Genomic DNA, 23,246 nt, shown 5'->3' with positions numbered 1-23,246 from the left:
TTTCTGTCTCATGCCCCTTAATCCGTTATAATTTAACTCTCAAAATAGATCACGGGGATTTTCAGTCTTGATATGGCTGAGAATAATCCAGAGAGTTTTTTATTACAATATAGATGCCCAGGTCCCACCCTGGACCTATTAAATCAGAGTAGCTGGGGCTGAGTGTTTTCCCAGACTGATGAAGTAACTTGACTAAGGTCACATAGCTAGTGGGTAACTGAGTTAGAATCACAGTCTCTGTGTCCTTGCTTGCTTTCTAGTTCTTATTGCCATTCTTTGTAGTAAATTATCCTGGGTTATTGTGTGTGTGTGTGTATGAGAGAGAGGGAGAGAGAGATCTGTATCTACATTTGTCTGCATAAAATAATTTCCTTATTTTATAACTGGCTTTTTCCCCTGAATAACTGTGTGTCAGAAGGATATGGAGACTTTCAAACTGACAACAGCCACCAAAATAACCTCTGTCCTCCTGCACTCAGTATTCACCCAGAAGGCGCAGTGTCAGCTGCTGGAACAGCTTGCTTTCTTGCAGGGGTGCTGCTCATCTCCCCACCCTACCTTGAGCCACAGGCTGCTCTTTGGTGCTGCCCCTTGCTGCCCCACTCCTGCGCTCTATTTCCACTTGGACTGCCCTCCATCATGCCCACTGATTCGAAACAAAACATTCCCTTTTCCCTCCTCCAGCTCCCACCTGCCAGGGCTTTTGGCTCAGGTGAGTGGTGGGTCCTGGTGGAGGCACATTTGGTAATGGAACAGTCCATTCCTCGCTCCGCTGCTCCAGCTTGGAGCAAATAGAGGACAGCAGTGGTGGGCTGTCCCCTGGAGGTCCTCCACCGCCCCTCGGTCTCTGCATCCAGAGAGCTCTTTAGCAGATATCTGCACACCATTTTTGTAGTATCTGGGAAGCAAAATAATCCTGAGCAAGACGTGAGCTACATTAACTAGATTTTTAAGAAAGGAATCCCATCTATGAACAAACACCACTCTCAGGAAAACACGCTTTGATGCAGAGGTCAAACCGAGAGCAGAGGTCGTGTTTCTGGTTTGAATCCTGGGTCCTCTGCTCAATGAACTTGTGACAGGCAGGCTGCTGAGCTTCTCTCTGCTAGTCTCCTCACCTGTAAATTGGGGTGACAAAAAATGGACGTACTAATGCCTACCCCATAGGTAATTTGAAGATTGTTTTGAAGATTAAATGAAATATCTGATTAAAATGCTTATCATAATATCATAAAAATGTTAGCTGATGTCATTAACTTATATCAATAAAGTAGAATTTATAGAAACTTTCCCATACATTACATTTCGATGTATTGAAATATGATTCCTTTAAAAAAATTTTGTTACCTTTTCACAACTGCTTCTCTGTTTGTTTTGCTTGTAGCCCTGGAGCGGAAAATATCAATGAGGCAAAGCAGAGAGGAGCTGATAAAACGAGGAGTCTTGAAGGAAATTTATGACAAAGGTAAGGGGGCCGGTCTTCCCTTTGTGGGCCAGAAGGCTGTGCATGGAGTCTGGGTGCCTATTTCTCAGAGCTGGGTACAGTTTTCTGCATCACTTTATCAGGGTTTGAAGCTTTAAAAGTCCAGACAATTTTGAAAAGAAAAGAGAATGTAGCAGGCAGCGATAAAGCTATCAGTGTTATGTGAGGGGAGTGCACGAAGCCTGTTGTCCCCAACGTTGGAATCAAACCACAGGACGCGAAGAGAAATGACATGGCTCCCACAGTGACGCAGGTGCTGGTGTGAGCCTGCTGCTCTGTGAATGCACACGACTGGGTGACTGTAGTCGCTTAGGCTCTTTCAGACACCGGGGTTCCCAAGACAAGTGTCAAAGCTCCACAAGCATCTAGAATTTCCCCAACAGATTTCTTTTTTGGCCATTCATTTCCCCACAATAGGAGAAATCAAAGTGGATAAAATTATAAAATATAACTATACATACATGCTATTTCAAATGCTAATAGTTATAGTGATTCAAATGTTCTGTGAATGTGTCCACAAGTGTTTGCTAATGAATATTGTGTATCTTTGGCTTATTGAATTACTGCCTTTAAATCAAATGTGTGGAGTGGTTTCTACTGTGTAATAAGTATTCTTTACTCCTTTTTTCTAAGAGCTTTGCTATTTTGAATTGCACTCGGTCCCCTCTCCCAGGGCCAACACTTCAGTTAAAGCTCTAAGTGAAATGACAGGCTGTTGATTCCAATTCTTGCAATTGTCTGTTTCACATATACTTGTTTGGGGCTGGTTTTATTTAGTGAGCCAGGTTATTCTGTGAGCCACATATTCTTCTTTAAAGGTCCATCCTGATAACGAAGTGATCCTGTAATTCTGACGCAGTCAGTTCCCCGTGTTTCTGTAGGTCTTCCACACACCCCACGGGGGTCCTAACGCACAAAGGCAGGCTGCGTTTCTGCCTGCAGGCTTCTCTCTGACTCCACCTCCTGTAAGTGAGTCAGTGCTTAGTCCTGTGGTACACAATTCACTCATCCACTCCCGCATGGGGATCCCGGGAGGCACTGTTCAAGTATTTTCTCTTAGCACTAACTGCTGCCCTAAAATGCAACAAGTAGGAAGAGGCGCCACTCTGCCTTGCCATAGTGGCAGGGGACCTGGGGTAGGATGTGAAGTTGTACTATGTCAAACTACCTTCTGTAATTATCAGAGCCTCCTGGGGCCAAGGAATCCCTATAGCGAGCCAGTTTATTCTACTTTCGAGCAAGGCCACACCAAAGAACAAGTTCTCTGATTGATTAAGCTTTCCAGGGGAAAAAGAATTCATAATTTCATCAATCTTCTCCAATGTCTGGCTTTCTGTGTAACCTCCCAAACCTTTCCTTATATCGACCTTAAATCTTCATGCTTCATTTGAACTCCTTCCTTCATATTCACCCCCAGGTAAATATTATATAACCGGTATGCAGGTATAACATTATATACCAAGCATCCACGTGGGTAAATAATACTGTCACAGCTAAAGCCTGTTCACATCCAGTTAAGTGATCCCTTCCCCTCTTTGTTTTCCCCTGCAACCTTTGTATTTCTCACTGTAAAACTTCAGGGCTATTCTCAAGGAGAGAATACATTTCTGTATAGCGTTTATTGCTTCATTATATATAATGCTTGGGCTCAGGTGAACATTGCCTACGTAACATCTTGACTTAATCAGAGAAGTCAGAGGCTGTTGGAACAAAAGCCTCATTTTGTGGAAAAAGAAGCAGGAGGCCTAGGTACTGTGTGGGAGCTGTGTCCCATCCACAGTTGTTTCATGGTGTCCATGCAAGAACTGGTGGTGGACGAAAGGGCCACGCTAGCCGCCACCTGGCACTACACTTCCTGTTTCATTTCTGTCTTTGCACTCATCACTGCTCTTTCTGTCTGGTTGTTGGCTGCCTTTCCTCACTCACATGCAAACTCCAGTAGAACATGGACCTCATAGGCTTACTGCCAGATCCCCAAGCCTCAAATAATGCTTGAGCTAGATACAGTATGTATTGTTTGGGTGAAGGGAAGAAGAGAAGAAGAAAGGGAATAAAATTAGGAGTCCATTGCCCATACTACATGTAGAAGTTTGTTGCTATAGGTTTTCACTATTTGCTGTAGGTTTTCTGATAAGAGCATCTGTTTTGTATCACTGTGGGTATTAATCATGGTATTTTATGTTACATTATATCAGCAGGTAGGAACATGGGCTCTGGAATCAGATTGCTTAGATTCAATTCCACTTTTACCATTGACTAACTGTGTGACTTTAGCCAAGTTGCTGAACTTCTCTGTGCTTCTATTTCTTTATGCGAAAGTGTGGATGGATATCTTTTGAAATGAGGATTGCATGAGATAACGCATGTGTGTTAGTGTGCTAGGGCTACCATAACAAAAGCCACTGGATGGCTTAAACATCAGAAATCTATTTCCTCACAGTTCTAGAGGGTGGAAGTCCAAGACCAAAGTGCCAGCAAGATTGGTTTCCAGGGAGGCCCCTCCCCTTGGCTTATAGATGGTCACCTTCTCACTGTGTCCTTACCTGGCCTTTTCTCTGTGCACACACACTCCTGATTTCTCTTTCTCTTCTTATAGGAGCATGAGTCCTGTTGGATTTGGGTCCATGCTTATGACTTCATTTAACCTTAAAAGGCCCTTTCTCCACTTACAGTCACCTTAGGGGTCTGGGTTTCAAATGTAGTTTCTGGGTGGGGTGTGACAATTCAGTCTATAACAACATGTAAAGTTAGAATGGTAGCTGTCATTCCATAAATTCTCAAGAAATTCTTAACTCACAGTTATCAGTAGTAGTCTCATCATCATCATCATCATCATCATCATCATCATCATTTACATTTTTAAAACGCTTTGCATGCCTTAATCTAGGTCAGTTGGCCCAGGAGTTAGGAGGGAACATCATTGTCCCCTTTTATCTGAGGTGCAAAGACCAATAAGCCCCTCAAATGGTCTCACCAATGTTGGTGGCCAAGGAGAACCCAGCCCGCTGAGGCCTGATCTAATTTCCTTATATGCCTCCCCGCTGCCTCCCCTCAGTCTCCAAATGGGTTGTTGCCCTGTCATTCTTTCTTCCCTTTCTGTGACATCACTCTCCTCGCTCTATCTGGGATTCTGGTGGGAATAACAAATAAACTACTGCCATAACCCTAGTGAACAGCAAGTGGCCAAGAGACTGACCATTTTTTCCATTGTTCACTTCAAAGATAAATTTCATAGATTTGGAGCAGTGATTCCATATTGCCTCGCTTTTAATTCCTCACTCTGCACCACTTCCTGTGTTAGCAAACGTCACCTGACAGCAACACAGTGTCCACCAGAGAAGTATGGCCCCTGACAGCTAGCTGCCCACCGACTTGTGGTTCCTGCGCCGGCCCATCCGCTGAGTGCAGCCTGCAAGGGCCGGCCCGTTTCTGCTGCAGCCACAGGGTTTTGTGCATATTTCCACATGGTGAGCAGTTTATCTTTGGTAGTAAGCTCTTCTCTTCCAACTTCTTTACGTTATTGATTTTGCTTAATTACACCGCATTCATTCATAAGAAAGTATGAAAATAAGCTGTAGTGATTTGAAATTTGTACCTTTTGGGGCAGGAGGGTGAACTCAGAAGTAATAAGGTTTAATTATTCTGCTAAAGCTCCTCAAAATTCTTGATATTTTTCTTAGCAGGTTAAAGTCCTAAACAGGGCAGTAAACTCAAAGCAGGCAAGATGAGAGCTTGGTGAAGAGGGAGTGTCACCCTGAAGGCCTAGTCTCTGCAGGAGTAACACGGGGATCCCCCACTCAATACAGTATGTTAGAGGTGAAGAGCATAAGCTGCTCAATGGCTTGGGTTTTTTAGTGGCTTGTACATAAAATCACATAAATTTAGAGTCCAAAGGAGCTTTAGATTAAAGTTTAAAAATCAGAGAAAATTATTTTATCTTTGGCTGTACTGAGGCCATGTATGAATGCAGGAAACTTTAAAAACTACAGAAGATGGAGTGGGGGGAAGGGAGGTAGGTTCACCTGGGGTGGGGTGGAGGGATGGGGAGAAAAGGCATACAACTGTAATTGAATAACAATTAAAAAAAAAACTACAGAAGAAAAAATGTTTAAATTATGTTAGTCATGATGTGCATAAGAACATAAAGTTGTAAAATCTTTTTCTCCCATTCTCTGAATTTTCCACACTCTGGATACAGCAGTGTGATGAAGAACACGGTGTAAACATTAAGATGAACCACAGTCACTCTAAATATAAAAATGTTAAACCAACTAATGGTGGAACATACCTATAATTTAATGCACAGTTTATTTTTAACTATTTATCCCCCAATCTCATAGCCTATTTGTTCGTTAACTAAAACTGAAGGGTTCTCCTTGACCTCTGGGGTATTCATTCACTCAGCAGATTGGTACTGAGTTCCCACTCTCTGACAGGTGGTCTTCTGGGTGTTGAGCAACAGCGGTAACCAAAAGAACAAAATCCTCACCTTTCAGAGTTCAGTTACATGCTACTGCGGGGACTGATTACACTAACATATGACATAGTGTCAGGGAGCGGTGAACGCCATGTAGGAAAACAAAGCAGCAGGCTGCAGACTCAGGGGGAGAGATGGTTTTAGATAAACGCAACCCTGGAGAACCTCTGGAGGAGTTGATATTTGGACCGAGACCTAAATGAAGGCTCAGTAGCTGAAAGAGGTGCATTGGTCCCACTACTACTTCAGAACAAATGGTAACCTAATTCGTGAGCTCTTAAGTTCTTTAAATGGACTCAGTGTCTTTTTTTAAATTAAAACCTCTGTATAGCATTTGCCTCTCTCTACATTCTCGTAAATCAGAGCACGTCACCCCTGCTCAGAGCCTGCAGCGGCTCCACATTTCAGAGAAATTCCAAGTTCCCCTGACATCCTGTGAAACCCTCCACCATTGGTCCTGGAGCCACCCCTAAGTTGCTTCAACTGCCTGGCGGTACCTGCTGGTAAATTCCTCTCTGCAGCACCTCTCTGGCCCTGCTTCCCAGCTCTTGAGGTTGGCATTGGCCACTCCCTCCTCCCAGAATCCCATCCCCCCCAGATCTCCATCCACATGGTTCACTTCTTTTTCAAGTCTTTGCCCAGATGTCACCTTCTCAGTGAAGCTTACCGTGGGACACTAGATTTTAAATTGCCACCCGTTTCCCCGAATTCTTAGTCTTGTGTCTCTGTTCTATTGTTTTCTTTTTTTTCTATCTCTTATCACCTCCAAACATGCTCTATTAAATTATTCACTGCGATCGTCTTTTTCTCATCTGTGTCTCCTTACTGAAATGTAAGTTCCAGCAGGCAGTGCAGGGTCTTCGGCCGGTTTGTTCACTGAGGTAGTTCAGTTGCCTACGCCAAGGCCCGGGGCACGGTGCTCGGGGCACGTCTGTTGAAAGAACAGCAGACGCAAGCCTGAGGCTCTCTCTGCATGCGCGCAGGGCTTAGTTTCTTCGCCTCTGCCGGCGAAGCCGGGGACACTAGGAACTCTGAACCCCCTTATTTACACAGTTTTATGGTTTATGAAACTTTGTTACCAGTTATTTAAGTAGACAGTCTTATGTTATATATTTATTTATGCATATGGATTCTAAATACTTTCAAACAGTGGCTTTACAGTGATGTGGAGAAAAATATACTGAAAACAGTGAACTGTTTGGCCATTAGTCAATGTGGTGATATTTCTTGGACTTAGCAAGGGTCTCAAGGGGTTGTGTGGCCTCCTACTGTGATTTTTCCAGCGCAGACATGAAGCAGCTGCAGCCCAGCGAGGCTGTTGACTTGCCTGAGAGTACAGAGCAGTGAGTGTGGACTCCGGAGCCCCTGCTGAGACCACATGTCCTCCTATGCAATTCATAGGAACCCAGAAAAACTTGGTAACATGCTGCCTATTGGTAGTCGGAGGGTCTTAATAGACATTGCTGTTAGTGGTTATCGCAAATCATCTCTACAAATAAACATCATGGTGCACTTAAAGGATATTAGGGATAACAAAGGTGATTGTACTGTATTTTCACCACTGGGTTTTCCTATGAAACCTCAATTCCATCATGCCAGTTGCTTCATATAGGGTGGGTATGTTTAATGCACATGAACATATGTGGCACTTATCAGGAGGGGAGAGGAAGGGGAAGGGAACCTCTCTCTGTCATGGACTGAGATGATATGACCATGCAAGGTACACATGTCCACACCTTCTACCGGAGCTTGAGGCCGGGAGGTGCGGCTGCCACAGTGATGTCGGTGAGGCTGCTGCCATTCACCTGGTCCTTTCAACTGCCCTGCAGCCAGACCTGGGGGAAGAGATAATCCCGCAGGAGGGAAGCACGTCAGTCAGCCGCATGGAGGGACAGAGCTGACTATGAGCCAGTGAGCAGCTTCACTTTGCACTGTGTGCCTGGAATCAGAGATAACATTTCCCAGCGACTAGTGAAATGCAATCAGGTGTGCTTTTTCCCCTTAAGCGAGTTAGGGCAACATTTTAGAAAGTGCTATTTTTTAGTTATAGACACAAACAGAAGCTCCCTGAAACAGACAGCTCTTTTATGCAGAGGCTGCATTTTCCCCTCAGGATTCAAGAGAAAAGAGCCTGGTATTTAAATTAAAAGGTCATCATTTTTTAAATATTACAAATACTCTGTATCAGAAGAGACAACAGAGTAGGCTCAAGCCTCGTGAAACCCCATTTACCTGGTATCCTAGGTGTGCCAACTTCTAAAAGTCCTAGAAGTGTACGGGAAATGCTTTTCACCACCTGCACTGGGCAGTTGCTTTGTCACATTGTTCGCTGTTTCTGATGTCTCACCTAGCAACAGCATCTTCTAAAAGCTGTGATTTTGGTAATGGTGTGAAGTGAAAAGAGTGTTACTCCCAGCATCAGTGACCCGGGATCATTTGTGTGGCGCCTCGGCACCTGATACAGCAAGCTGTCCCTGGTAGGGCAGCTACAAAGTGGTTTAAACAATAAAGAGAATAAAGAGAAATTGTGATCCAAATTCTCGTAAGCAATACTGTTCTTTCAGAAAATCACTATCCCAAGCCAGAAAAAGTAATGAAATTATTACAGCAATGAGCAAGCATTTCCCAGTAAGTGGATTCACCTCCTGCCTATTTGTTGAACAGCTGTTGTCTTGAAGGCACCATTCCAGTCACCAGGAATACCAGAAGGCACAAGCAGGCTGCCCTGGCTAACAGAACGTCAGTCCTGAGGACTGGTTTGGGCACTCAGCAGTTATGCTAGGGAAGGTACAGGATGTTCAGGGGCACATGGAGACATCACCCACCCATGCCCGGAGATGTAGGGAAGGTACCCTGGAAGGAGTGATGTCTTAGAGGAGTCCTGAAATAAAAGGATTATCATACAGAAGATGGGACAGGTAGAGGGAGTGTTACATGTGGAAGAATTAACACAGGTGGCAGCACCAGGTCAAGGATAAGGGAGAAAGGGGGAGACGGGGAGTGTCCAGCATGTCCGGAAGGTGAGTGGGAGTCAGGGTAGATGGTGCAGGCAGTCACCTAATAAAACTCTATTAGTCATTTATTCTTTATCCTTAGAGCAGTGAGGAGCTTCAGAAGGGTTTCTACAGGATCAGATCTGCAGCCTCATCACTCTGCATATGGGAGGTTTTGGAGAGAGGCCAAGACATGAGTCAGGGGGATGAGTTAGCACACTGTTTCTGGGATTCAGACGACATGATGGTAGGTAGCAGGAAGGAGGGCAGTAGGGATGTGGGGGTGGGGGAAGGCACGCTGTAGAGTCATGGAAGAGGGAGTCAAAAGGGCCCCATGACTGCTTAGACGGGGAGTGACGAGAGGGTTCAGGCATGCTGGTACTCAGGAATCTGGCTTGGGCGGACAGGGGACATTCGCTGAGCTGGAGCCCAAGAGAAGTGAGCTTAGGTCACAAAATATCACAATGGTTTGGCCACATGGAGTTTGAGATATCCAAGTGTCTAAGTAGAACATAAATACACATATTTGGAGCTCAAGCGAGAGCCCTGGGTTGGAGAAACAGGTTTGGAATTGTCAGTGCGTAAGGGATCATGAAGTCATATAAATGAATGACATTTCTTGAAGATGTAGAATGAGAAAATAAGAAAACCGCATGAAACCCCAGCACTGAATAATCTGGGAATTTTTTTAAAATGGTCTGGGAGTAAGAAGAGCCCTCAAAGACTGAAACGTGGCTAGAAAATAGGATGCAAACCAGAAATGTGTAGCATTATGGAAGCCAAGACAAGGGACTGTGGTTCAGTGGTGGGGGTGGGGGGATGGCCCAAAGTGTCAAATGCAGATGTGTCAAATAAGGACTGAGAAGTGACCTTTTGATTATTTTCATGCTGCTTAATTATAGCCTCGTTAGTTACCTGTGAGGCCAATATGCAGTCAGCAGCACGTAATGTAAGATGCTTCTGTTTTAAGGTAAGAAACCTAGTTCAAGGAAGCTGAAGCAATATGCAAATTTAGACTAATGATCTTTGTGTGTTTTGTCCTCTAAAGCATTCAAAATGCTTTGAGCGATGCTTGGCATTTGTCACTACTTATTTAATATTTAGTGCATGAATGGGTGGGTGGGTGAATGAGTCAGTGAGTGAATCTCACGTAATAAAGTCCAGTGATAGGACAGCTCCAGGGTTGGTTCACTGATAACCATGGTGAAGGAATACCATCTTCGGGCTGCAACCCCTCATGGTAACAACATGGCTGCACTCACACCAGCATTACATGAGCCATAATATCCAGAGGCTCTTGGTATTTCTTTCTAAGAACAAGAAAATCTTGCCCAAAGCCTCTGCAGAATTACTCTCATTTCTCGTTGACTAGAATTTTTGGAGATAACCACTGGATATTTTTTATTCTATTTTGGCCATTGCTTCCATAAACCTAAGTGTTACAGGTATAGTCAACTCTTGGGAGCTACTATGACTTGGAAGATCCACCCCAATGCCACCCTTTCTAACTGCTATCCTGCACCCCACCTGTGCAGCCAAGGCAGGGCAGGGGACCTTGGGCAGGTGGGCATCACAGCTGCCCCCAGCCTTCTGAGGCTTCATCACTCCACAGCCACTGGCCTGTACTGACGTTGGTGGTGAGAAAGCAAGCCAAACTTTGGAAGGGTAGCAGCTAACAAGAGGAAGGCTGGTCAGGCTTAGAAAAACTTTCCTGACTTCATACTTTCGCCTAGGATTTGTGTAAGTCAGACAATTCAGAGGGACCTTACCCCGCATAAATATCTGTAAGATGATGGCACTTTCCTAGGAGCCCCAACCCTAGGACTCTGGTCCCGGCTTTCTCCTTTTTTATCTGCACAAGGTCCAAAGCAGCTTTTTCTCTTTCTGGGCCTGCTTTCTCTTTGACTCTAACTGCTGGATCCTAGACTGCTCCAGCAAGCAAGGCCGTGCTTTCCTTTAATCCTCTTTCATCCTCCCAGCACCCAGTGTGCTGATTGGATGCCTCTGTCACCAACCAGGTGGTCCTCATAGTGTCTCTGGATGTACCCGTGGAATGGCGGGCCCTTTAACTCCATTGCACCCCTGCTTGTTCTCTCATTGGGTTGTTGGAGGATCAAAGGACACATTCCCATCTGGGCTTTTGGGCTGCAGCCCAGCATAGTGCTCAGTAAATGTTAGCGGTGGTCTCTGCCAGACCTCTGGCCTGTACTGCTCTTCTGCTCTTCTTCCATCCCTGCCTTCCCTCGGCCCGATTCCCCTTCACCTGAACTCAGATGCTCCCTTCTTCCTCCAGCCGAGATTCTGTTATGAGGCTTCTGGGCTTCTCTGAAGGCCATGTCCACCTGTGTAGCCCCGTGTTGAGGCTCTCAGGGCTGCTGCCACCCACGTGTGCCCTGTAGCACGTCTCCCATCCCCACCGTCCTCGCTTCCTAGCACTGCAGTTTTCCTAAAGGAAATATTCACCACACTGGCCACTCACAGTGTTATGGGCCCGTTTAACAACATTGTTTTAACCTCTCAGTTCCAGAAATGGGTCCACCTTTGCATAGACATTAGCCCCTTACTGTGATTTCCCCATCTGCCTGGAGCGCTGCTGTGCAGTAGCATCTCCAGCAGCCATGGAAACGCTGAGTCGCCCGTGCTGGCCAGCACAGCAGCCACCCGCCACATGTGGTTTTTGAGCATTTCAACCATGGCCAATCTGATTGAGGAGCTGCATTTTAAATTTTATTCAATTTTAACTAACTTAAATGACAGCCACATGTGTCCAGTGGGTCCCCATTGGAGAGCCCAGCTGGAGAAACAGAGCTGCTCACATTGTGAAATGGCCAGCGCCTATCACCCCTCTCCCCAACTCTGGCCGTTAAGGATTGTCATAACCTCCGACTGCAGTCTTGGCTGGGCTGCCCTACCAACCCTGGGAGGCCCCTTGCATGACAGCGTGTGATTCTGTGAGAGTCCCATTATCATACAATAGCACAGGGCAGCAACTGTGGCATTTTGTTCATGCTATATTCAGTCCCTGTCCCAGTTGTGTTTTTTATAAGAAAATGTCCAGAAATCGCAAGAGGGCAAATCCTCTTTCAGCTGCAAGCTTCAGTTCCAGAGTCATTGTTTGGAAATAGTGGTCATAACCATCCAACTTCCATCATAGATGAGCTTGGTGTGAACTTTGTGAGGAGGCTTGACTGCACCCAGGACAGATGGAAGAAACACTTTTGGGAGACACACGCCACAGTTTGGCACGGTGAGGTGTTTGTGGCTGGAGAGTCCACGTGAGCACAGGTTTGTTGACCATCAGGTCCAGTAGAAGGCAGCAAATGCTAACGAGTCCAGCTGGAAATAGCAACTGGGAAGTACAACTGGAACAAGCATGTGTTTGACCTTGGTCTTGGCCACTTTTGTGGTAGGAAATCATTGCAACTCACATGTTTACTGTTTTAGGCAAAAATCGTCTGAATGGAGGAAGGAGGGGGGAGACTGTTAATATCCAAGTAGGATATTAAATCGAGCACAATAGTGACAATTTAAAAAGTAGGTGATTCTCCAAGCACAAAAACCTGTACCATTCCATTGCATGTATGAAATCATCCACCGGATCATGGAATCAATTAAATTCTGAGATGTAATTTTCAAGATAGGTTCAGAAGGACTCTGAGTCATGAAGTTGCCCACATCAGACAGTGAGGAACCTCATAGCTCTTGTAAAAGTACTCCTGCGTCTAAGCTGGTCAGAATAATCCAAAGACTTCTGGCCGCAAATCCTGATAAAAAACAAACTGGAAGATTCTCTAACTTGTAGATTCTGAAAATGTAGGTTCCCTGATCCTGCAGAATCCTGCTGTGTTTGCCTTAAATCCTGGTGGTGCACAGACCTCATTCTCTCTCTCTCTCTCTGCCCCCCACCCCCCACTCTCTGTCCCTCTCACGCACATGGACACACACATAAACACAACGACTTTTCCTCACTGGGGACGACAATGCACCAGAAGAGTGAAAAAGTCTTATTTGTTCTTGCAAAAAAAACACTTTAAATTCAAGTTTTTTTTAATGCTGGAGTGTCAAATACATTAATTAGTAAATAAGTAATAGTTAATATGAAAGTATTGCTGTATATGTATGTTTAAAATCCTACAAAATAATATCTGTAGCATTGTTTAGCCTAATTACATCAACTTCCTGAACTCAGGTGAAAAATATCTTTGATGAAAGTCAACAAATACCAGGGAACCATTTCCAACTTCTAGATTGAAAGATCTTTAACATTTTTATTATATTTTTGATTTATTTATTTTTAGAGAGAGGGGAAGGGAGGGAAAGAAAGGGGGAAAAAACATCAATGTGAAAGAGAAACATCAATAGTTTGCCTCTCATATGCCCCTAACTGGGGACCTGGCCCACAACCCAGGAATGTGTCCTGACCAGGAATTGAAACGGCAACCTTTCGGTTTGTAGTAATGCCCAACCCACTGAGCCACACCAGTCAGGGCTCTTTAATCTTTTAATAAAATCTTTAAATAAATTATTCCTTAGCTAATGTTGCTTGGCACTCATTTTACTGGCTATGAGAACTGCTAGCAGCTTTAACTGCAAAGATTCCTAATGTTCCTGGGATTAACAGAACCTTTTAGAAAGCTTCTGTCCAGTCATGTGCCACATAACAGTGTTTGGGTCAAAATGGACCACATAGAGGGGTGGGTAAAACAGGTTAATAATACAATAATTAATACAAAAATCATAATATAAGAATAAACTCTGCTTCACAGACTCACGACTGTAACCCTACTGTTGCCCACCCTGGATGCGTTTCTCCACATTGCCTTTCCTTCTCCTGTAAAGCTGCACAATATTATCTGTCCGTCTTGTGCCTTCTCCAGAGCAGTGAAGAACCAATCCAGTGACCTCTGCTGACTCTGGAGTCCAGGGGAAAGGTGTCTGGGAAGCTGCACTCACAGCGGCCTAGGGGGCACTGAGCGCTCCATTCCCAAGACCCTGACCGCAACTTTGCTTTTGGTCTCGGTAGAGCCATGTGTCGCATAACTGATGATTCGGTCAACAAGGGACCACACATGCAACAGTGGTTTCATATGATTATAATGGACCTGGAAAATTCCTACTGCCTAGTGACATCACAGCCCAACACAGTACTCGAGTGTCTGGTGACGCTGGAGCAAACAGACCTGCTGCCGCCAGTCCTGTAAAAGTAGAGCGCACACAGTTGTGTACAGTCCATACTTGGCAGTGATAATAAACAAGTATGTTACTGGCTTATGTGTTTACTAAACTCTGTTTTCTATCGGTATTTTAGTATGTGCTCTTTCTACCTATGAAAGAAAGTTGGCTGTGAAGCAGAGTGCCGGGGCACGGCGGCAGCGCCTTCATGCGCTCATGAGTGCCAGGGCTCTGGATGGCATCGTTTTCGCGTTGGCATGAGTTAATCTTGTGTTGTTTTATGAATTTAGTGGGACCTGAACATACAGTGTGTATAAAGTTTACAGTCATGGACAGTAAGGTCCCAGGCCTTCGCTTTCACTCACCACTCCCTCACTGACTCACCCAGAGCAGCTTCCAGTCCTACACCTCTGTTCATGGTAAATGCCCTGAACGGGTCTACCACTTCTATCTTTTATAATGTATTTTCCCGTACCCTTTCTATGTTCAGATGTGTTTAAGTACACAAATACTTACCTTGTGTTACACTTGCCTGCAGTGTTCAGTACAGTAACGTGCTGCACAGGCTTGGAGCCTAGGAACGATAGGCTGTACACGTAGCCTAGGTGTGGAGTGGGCTGTGCCATCTAGGAGTGTGTAAGAACACTCTTATCATGTTCGCACAATGATGAAATCACCCAAGAACACATTTCTCAGAACATATTGCCATTGTTAGGTGGTAAATGACTGTATATTGTTGCTAAAACGGCACCTTTGTGAGTTACAGAATGATGGCTATACCCCTTAATGGGTGGGGTTTTTTCCTACTCTGGTGGAAAAAGTATATATCAGTGCCAAAAAAAAAAAAAAAAAAAGGATGAAGTCTCTCTTTCATGGCTCACTAAAATTAGGAGCACCACCACCAGAGTGACATCTTCCACAAATACCCTCAGCTCTTTGGGGTAACACATGAAAATGCGCTTATTGGTTAAAGAGCATATCTGGGAAACTAAGATGAAAACACGGAATAGGCTGAACAACATTCTTGTCTCAAAGGCCAAAAGCAATTAGCAAATGCTTGCATTAGGCTCTTCATACATGTCTTCCCAAAGGTAATTGCTTGCTTTAACATAGGTGGCTTCCCTTTTTTATTGTACTTTAATTACAGTTGACCCTTGGACAGCACAGGTTTGAACTGCATGGGTCCATTCATATGTGGATTTTTTAAAAATACTATAAATGTATTTTCTCTTATGATTTTCTTAATAACATTACTCTAGCTTACTTTATTGTAAGAATAGAGTATATAATACATATAACATAGAAAATATGTGTTGCCCTGGCTAGTGTGGCTCAGCTGGTTGGAGCATTGCCCCATAAACCAAAAGTTAGTAGGTTGCGGGTTCAGTCCCTAGCCCAGGAGCATAAGGGAGGCAACTGATAGATGTTGCCCACACTGATGTCTGTCTGTCTGTCTGTCTGTCTGTCTCTCTCTCACTTACTTCCTCCCTCCCTTCCCTCTGTCTCTGGAATCAATAAATAATTTTTTTAAGTAAAAATATGTTAATTGGCTTTGATATCAGTAAGGCTTCTGGTCAACAGTAGACTATTAATAGGTTTTGGGGGAGTCAAAAGTTATACATGGATTTTCAACTGCACAGGGGTCGGCGCCCCTAACCCCCACATTGTTCAAGGGTCAACTGTATGGCCACTGGTCTCATCAGTAAATTAAAATGTGTTTGAAATGTCACAAGTGTGCATGTGGATATTCTACACATTTGTATTACCACAAAGGAGTAGTTAAGCTAACACTTTCTAATGTTTTCAGCCCCGAATTGTCACCTGACACTTCAGTTACACGATTTCTTTACAATACAAGCATAAATGTAGCCATAACTTCGTGATGTAGTTTATTCTTCTTCTGTCCAAGAACTAACACTAACAGAATTTGAGTTTTAACTATGAAAACTATGTCTTAATTATAAAGAATTGCTATGTGGTTCTTTTACCATCCTTAACCTATTAAAATTTCAAAATGTCATTTTACTTTAATTATTTTATTGTTGTTCAATTACAGTTGTTTGCATTTGCCTCCCACCACTCACCCCCCTACCCCAACCATCCCCACCCCCCTCCACAGCTTCCACCCCTCCTTGGTTTTGTCCATGTGTCCTTTATAGTTGTTCCTGAAAACCCTTCCTCCATTCTACCCATTATCCCCTCCCATCTCCCCTCTGGTTACTGTCAGTTTGTTCTTAATTTCAATATCTCTGGTTATATTTTGCTTGCTTATTTGTTTTGTTGATTAGGTTCCTGTTAAAGGTGAGATCATATGGTATTTGTCTTTTACTGCCTGGCTTATTTCACTTAGCATAATGCTCTCCAGTTCCATCCATGCTGTCCCAAAGGGTAGGAGCTCCTTCTTTCTTTCCGCTGCATAGAATTCCATTGTGTAAATGTATCATAGTTTTTTGATCCATTCATTTACTGATAGGCACTTAGGTTGCTTCCAGCACTTGGCTATTGTAAATTGTGCTGCTATGAACATTGGGGTACACAGGTTCTTTTGTATTGGTCAACGTGTCATTTTAAATAAGCTCACACACACTCCTACTACCACATAATAGCTCAGTACCTACTACCTATATAATGTTATACATGTCACTTAAACCACCTCATGTTCAGTTTTCTTTGTACAGTGAGGATAATTTGGGTACCAACTTCACTGTATTGTTGTAAATATATATGAACATATATATATATAATACTGTATATATTATGTATAATACATATATATAATGAGCAGAAGCCTGGCACATAATAAACTCCACAAATATTGTTTAAAGTGTTCCTATTATTACTGTTATATATAAAATGTCCAGCATAGTACTTGACACTGAAGATGCTTTAAATTCTCAAAAAATATTTCTTTCACCATCCCTTATATCTTTCTACCTCCCTTTCTACTGTGTATGGAGGCCTTTCATGCAGGGCACAAGCCACTAGCTCTAGACTAAAATTTTACTTACCAGTTTTTTTAATAAAAATATAAAACTTTATTTAGCTAACAATAAACCTAAAATCCACCAATGTGCTTCCTAATTTTTGATGCCCAAACAGAGTAAGCCATACAATAAAAAGAAAACCTAAATGAAAAATGACTTACTGTTTTGGCCTATCTGTTATTTCAGGATTAGCTGCAAGTAATTTTGGGGTAAAAGGGGCTTACTCTTAGTTCTTCCAACTGTTCTACAGATGATACTTTGATCTGGATGGAAGTTGGGCCTCATCTAACACAGTCCTTTTGTTTTCAAGGGACAGAAACCAAAGTCCCAGGAGTTAAGTGACTTCTTGCAAGCTAGTGACAACCAAAGCAAGAAGACAGCTCTTCCCATGTTCAAGGTGTGGTTTTGTGCACTGCACCTGCTGCTTCTCCTTCCCCATCCGGCTCTCCTGAGAATGAGCTGGGGGTGCTCGGCAGCACACCTCTGTTTACTGAGATGCAGGCCACCCAGGAGAGCATGGTTTATAACAGCATCCTTTCTATTACCCATCAGCCGCCCCTTCAATTTCTTTTTACCTGAGAGGGAAAAGCATTCTCTTCCCTTGAGTCCCCAGACTGTTAAGGATTTGAGTGGCCAATATTAGTTTCTGAACCATTTTAGAGATAAGACAAATGGGAGATTAAAGTGTAGGATGTGGCTTTTATTACTGATAAAGGCTAACCTGGAAGAGGTCATTGATAGCCTGATAGTTCTCTGCTTGTGCTCTCCCACGAGTCTAGTTCTCAAAATCAGCCCACCAAGAAGGAAAGTGTGAGTCCAGAATCAACACTAGTCCAAGGTGGTGAGGGGAGAATGCAGAGTACACCCTCTGTGCTTACGGTTTGGATTTTCTCCACCCAGGGGAGGAGCAGGGACCAGTGGTGGCACCCAGCAGTGCAGTAACTGTGGGGAGGGGCAGGGAGCTAGGCACAAATAAGGAAGGCTTATGGAAATGCCTCCTCCAGAGCCCAGAGGAGTGAGGTTTCCCCGAAGAAAAATGATGATTTTTTCATTTAATTTAACAAAGCAGCCTGCAGAATTTGTTTTATTTTTTATAAACGCAAGCATTTTTACAGAAAAAATTAATAATCATTAAACCCAACTTAAATCTTGCCATATTTACTTCCGAAGTTTGCCAGCCTGCATATGTACTTTCATTGTGATGTGTTTATAGTCCACATGTACACGTTGTTCTCCATTCCTGCCTTGGTACTTGACATTATTTCCAGCACATTTTTATGTATCTGCATCACCCACACGGTCACTTCATTTGCATTTCTTTCATTCCTAGCAAGGCCACGCACTTGACAAGTGCCACCTGGGGTTGGATTTTTATTTATTTGTACAAATACTCTCCATAGTTGGAATAATTACTCTTTTATGAGCTATGTTTAGCTCCTATTTCCCCATTATTCTGGGTTCTCTTTTATTTGGTTTATAGCATTTTATTTTGCAAGTTAAAAATCAACAACTTTTATGAGTAAGTCAAAACCATCCATCTTGTTTTTCTCTTACACAACCTGGAAAGTAAATATGTATGTGTACGTGTGTGCGCTAAACACACACATTTACTTACATTTATTTACACTGTTTATTCTAGCTTTGAAGTTTTAGTTTGTTATCTTTGAGAAATTACTGCAGTAATGGTTCAATATGTAAGTATAAGGCAATTCTTTATACTCACAACAACCATTATTTATTAAGTAAGAAGGTCATGTCCAACTACATTTTTAAACATAGGTTTTTTCAAGAATATAAACCATAATGCATATCCCAGATAATCAGATTCAATGGTGAGCTTACATATATAGTATAGTGCTTTTGTTTTTAAATTTAAAATTAATACTTTTTATCTTAACCTTCAAAGTATCATGAACCCTGAGCCCACTCAGAACAAAATCTCCATCTTTATACAATTTTTAAAAAGTAGAAACTGTTATTACCTAGGTGTCCAGAAGAGCCTGAAAGAATTCTAGTGGCCCATTTTTTCATGGTGGCATTCATCCATATTTTAAAAAGTTTAGTTACCTTAAGCTCTGAGAAATTTAATTGATCAGAAGTTGATGTCAGTCACCCTAAAACTAGAGTATTCTTAAAGCTAAATAAACAACAATGACAATAGTTTTAAAAATCCTCTTGGAATCTAGTCACCGTGGTGACATCCAGTTATAAATGGATGCAATTCTTAAGCAAACCCCGCCCCTCCCCCCCAAATCAAATGAATCTTTTAGGCCATTCTTCTGGAATGTAACTTTTGCATAAGTCATACTTTGAGAACATTTTAAATATTTAGCTTAAGACAAGATCCTCCCCTAATACGTGGTCTACATCTACTCTTGAACACATATCTTTCTATCTTCCTTCACTCCTTTTTTTTTTTTCATCCACTTCTCAGGGCTTAAGTTCTCACTCTGGGTCCCTTTCCCCTGCCCGCCCCAGCTGGCTCACACTAATTCCTCTCTGTGTCCGCTTCTCTGCATTTCTTACCACATCTTGCCCCACGCTCTTCCCCAAGGCATATCTGTTTTCTCCTTAGCATTTGTCACAATGCCTGCCTACCTTGCGGGAGGAGAGGCAGGGCAGGGTGTGGTGCAGCTCCAGGGCTTTGGATGCAGTGGACCGGTCAGTAGTTTCTACACGTATCATAAGGAGCTAATAGAAAACATCTTCCTACCTCAGACGGCCATTGTGAGGGTTGGCAATTTGTGATGTGCGGTGCATGTTGTTAATTATCGGCTCTCAACCGGAATTAATTCATTCCCACTTGTCCCTTCATTCTCCTTGATTTGGTGATAACTTGACTCTACCAGCGTCTCCATTTGTTATGCCACACAAGAAGAGGAGAATCAGGCTGGCACAACATCCTTGGCCAGTTCTCTATCTTAGATCCACTTCTGCATTGCCTTCTCTCCCACTTCTGTGACCTGATTTTACCTCACTAGATAGGTCTGCATCTGACTCACTTACTTCTGCTCTCTACCCTACTGCACTATCCAGTCTGCTTATCCCTTGTGACAAGTTCATATTCTGATCCCTCATTAGACAATGCAACCTCCTGCTTTCCTGTCCTCTCGGAGGTTTAAACCAACCATCTCCGTTCCATGTTAGCCAGATTAACTGCATTTCCTGCTCTAAACCTCATTAAGAAAAGGCATTCCAGGTTCTCTTGCCTTGCCAAGCCAATGGTTCTCAAAGTGTGGAGTCCCAACCAGCAAAAACAGCTTTAGCACCACCCAAGAATTTGTTAGACATGCACACTCTTGGTCCCACCTCAAACCTACTGGGTCAGAAACTCTGGACCCAGCAACCCATGGTTTCACTGTCCCCAGGGATTGTGATGCCGCTGAAGTTTGAGAACCACTGCCTCAACCCATCTGTTCTCTTCCCTGTGTTCTCCCTTCCTCCTGCTCACACTTCACCAGTTCTGGGAGGACACAACTTATGGTTGGAGGTCATTGTGTGCCATTTTGAAAATCATCATTACAGATAATTTTAGAAGATCCCGTGTAAGAGATGGTGATGATCTAGATAGATGAAGGTACAAATAATCCAGAAGACTCATCCAGAGAGTTAAAATCTTCCTGGAAAAAATGTTTTTCTAATAATGCTATTAAAATAGTGCTGGCAAAAGTGCTGATACACGATGCTGGTAAATAGTAAAAAGATGGGCAGACCCTCAATAGTCTTCAAGTTCATCAAACTTGGAATTTCCCAGCACTAGGAATTCCCAGCTGCTTCCTTGGCTTGGTGATGAGTGTATGAGGTCCATGACATTAATGTTTCTACTTTTGTGTATGTTAAAAAATGTCAAGAGAATTTTTTAATAAGTTACTTAACAATGGCAGCATCATTCTATGTCCGTGTTACATGAACCCAAATAAAATGTTTTTAGTTTTGTCACTACCAATCTTGGTCATAAATGATATTAATAATGAAAATTTGTATTATCGAATTGTTTTATTTCTACTAGATATGTACATACATGCACTATGTATGGATATAGGTAGATAGATAGAGATAATCAATGTTAGTGTTGAAGAAATGACCAAAAGCTAAGAAATTAGTATGATCTGTACATTCTTGCTGTATAAATAGAAAAAAAAAACTTATAGAAAGACAATTTCACAAAATCCAGGTATGTGTCACTAGACATTAAATTATTAACACACATATATTTCATTTATTGGAGTCACTTCTAAAGGGGGAGAATTCTAACTGCAGACTTTAGACAAGAAGATGATCAGCAGAACTTTTTTTTTCATAATAGCGTAAAACATTTGAAATTCCTTTGTGACCAACCAAGGGACATAACTAGATAAACACCAGTATATTCATCTGTGAGTAATAGAATCATTAACATGATAATTTCACAAATTAAATGCTATAATAGTAAAAAAAAGACACAAAATGTGATACATAGTAAGAATGCAACTGTGAAATATGTGTACAGAAAAAGAAACTGTATGTGTTAGGGCAGTGATATGATCGGTGTCTTCTTTTTTCTCCTGTTTTTATTTTTTCAATGGAAATGTATATTTAGAAATTATGACAGTGGAATTCCTAAGGTTGTTTCCTCCCCAAAGTGGTTTGGGTCTTGTAACTTAGCAAAGATGCTTTTAATTCATAGGGAGCTAAATTTTTTGAGGGGTAACTGTCCCAAGAATTATGAGTAATATTGCTACTCTGTTACTAGCAAAGCCTCTGGCACTAAGCCTGCTGCCTTGGAGAAACCAGGGTTCACAGGGTGAAAGTAATCTGACTGTGGTTGTATCTTTCTTCCCAGTGTTGCTTCTGTGGTGCTTCTGTGGAAATGTATACAGCAAGCGTTCCATTGCATCTTTGCCCCAAAGCCCTTGGCAATAGCACTGAAACCCTTCCTCCTCTGGCTGTCTTGTCCAGGACTTTTATTACACTCAGAACATCAAAAATCAAAGTGGTTTCTGAGAGATGTATTAAACTGAATGGCACCTGCATCATTATTCCACCAACTGGGACTTTAAGCAGACCTACTTCGCACAGCGTCCATTTGGACCTGCTAAGTTAAAGCATGTTAAGAGGCATGGGGACCATACATTATGGGATGTTGATGCACTAACCTGCCTACTGCAGTCCTTCCATCCTAAAGACTCTCAATGTAGCTGTATACTCTCCATGGCATTAGCTTTAGAGTCTGCACTGCTGTTCTCCTCTCATTAATGTAGTAATCTTGGCTAATCAGTTATATACTGCTGCCATCCGGGGCATACAGAAAGGCCAAATGAAAAAAGGAAGAAAACACACACATACTCTTCAAGTGTTCACACTTTGTATTACCTGCTTCAGATGATTTTTTTGCTATTCATCCATTATATTTTTTTCTGTTATAGACCATTCAGGTCAAATATCATGTGTCCTTGAACTGTTAGTTTGATCTGTTGTAAAGCCTGCTAGTGTGTAGGTTACTCTGTTCAACATACATTTCATTGAGCCAGTTCTAATTGGGGGGAGGAGGACAGGCAGAGGGTCCTTTGTCACCACATATCATTGTGGATGAAACTAAAGCCTCGGGAGGAGCCAAGCAAAAGGAAAGGATTATTTATCCAAGTTTAACCTTGGAGTTATTTTGCTGTTTCATTTCTACAAGTAAATGATCTTCCTTCCTATTTTAAAGCAGGTAATTGCTTTGCTAGTTTCTGTGTTTCTGACTAAGCATCGCTTAGAGATGAAAATCTGGTTATTTACTCATTTTACTGGAACAGCTTTCAGTCCTCTCTAATGTCTAGTTGTCTAGGAGTCCCCTGGGCCAGCATGAAATCACACTGGGAGGGGGGTAAGTGATTTGACAAATGGTCATTGTGTAGAAGCCTTTGACCCTCTCAGTGGTGTTAATTAGTTGCCCCTTGTTTTGCTGAGCTTTAAGCCAGGTCAGAGTCTGCCTGCCCCATGGCCAGGTGGTCACCTGTGAGCGCTGGGACAATTCAGGCACTTCCCGAATTCTTGGGCTGCTGCAGCCTCCACTGGGATTTGGGCAGAGGTGAAGAGAGGACCGGATGGGTTTTGTCTAGGGCCATGGAGCAAGTTGTCCTGGCACCTGTTGCATGATATGAAGCCCTTTATTC

General features: G+C 42.9%; 1 protein-coding gene across 8 annotated transcripts in view; it reads left to right on the top strand.

Annotated features, from left to right (window-relative positions):
* Positions 1 to 23,246, top strand: part of PHACTR1 (phosphatase and actin regulator 1) — a 521,513-nt gene that overhangs the window by 412,285 nt on the left and 85,982 nt on the right. For all 8 annotated transcript variants that reach the window (XM_024565400.3, XM_024565398.3, XM_045199434.2 and 5 more), the window contains one exon: positions 1,385 to 1,465. In XM_024565400.3, coding sequence (XP_024421168.1) covers positions 1,385 to 1,465 — 81 coding nt within the window. The remainder of the gene's footprint in view (positions 1 to 1,384; positions 1,466 to 23,246) is intronic.

Source organism: Desmodus rotundus, chromosome 3 (genome assembly GCF_022682495.2).
Source record: "Desmodus rotundus isolate HL8 chromosome 3, HLdesRot8A.1, whole genome shotgun sequence".
NCBI classification, from domain to species: domain Eukaryota; kingdom Metazoa; phylum Chordata; class Mammalia; order Chiroptera; family Phyllostomidae; genus Desmodus; species Desmodus rotundus.
Note: the sequence above shows the minus strand (reverse complement) of the source record. Positions and strands in the feature narration are given on the sequence as shown.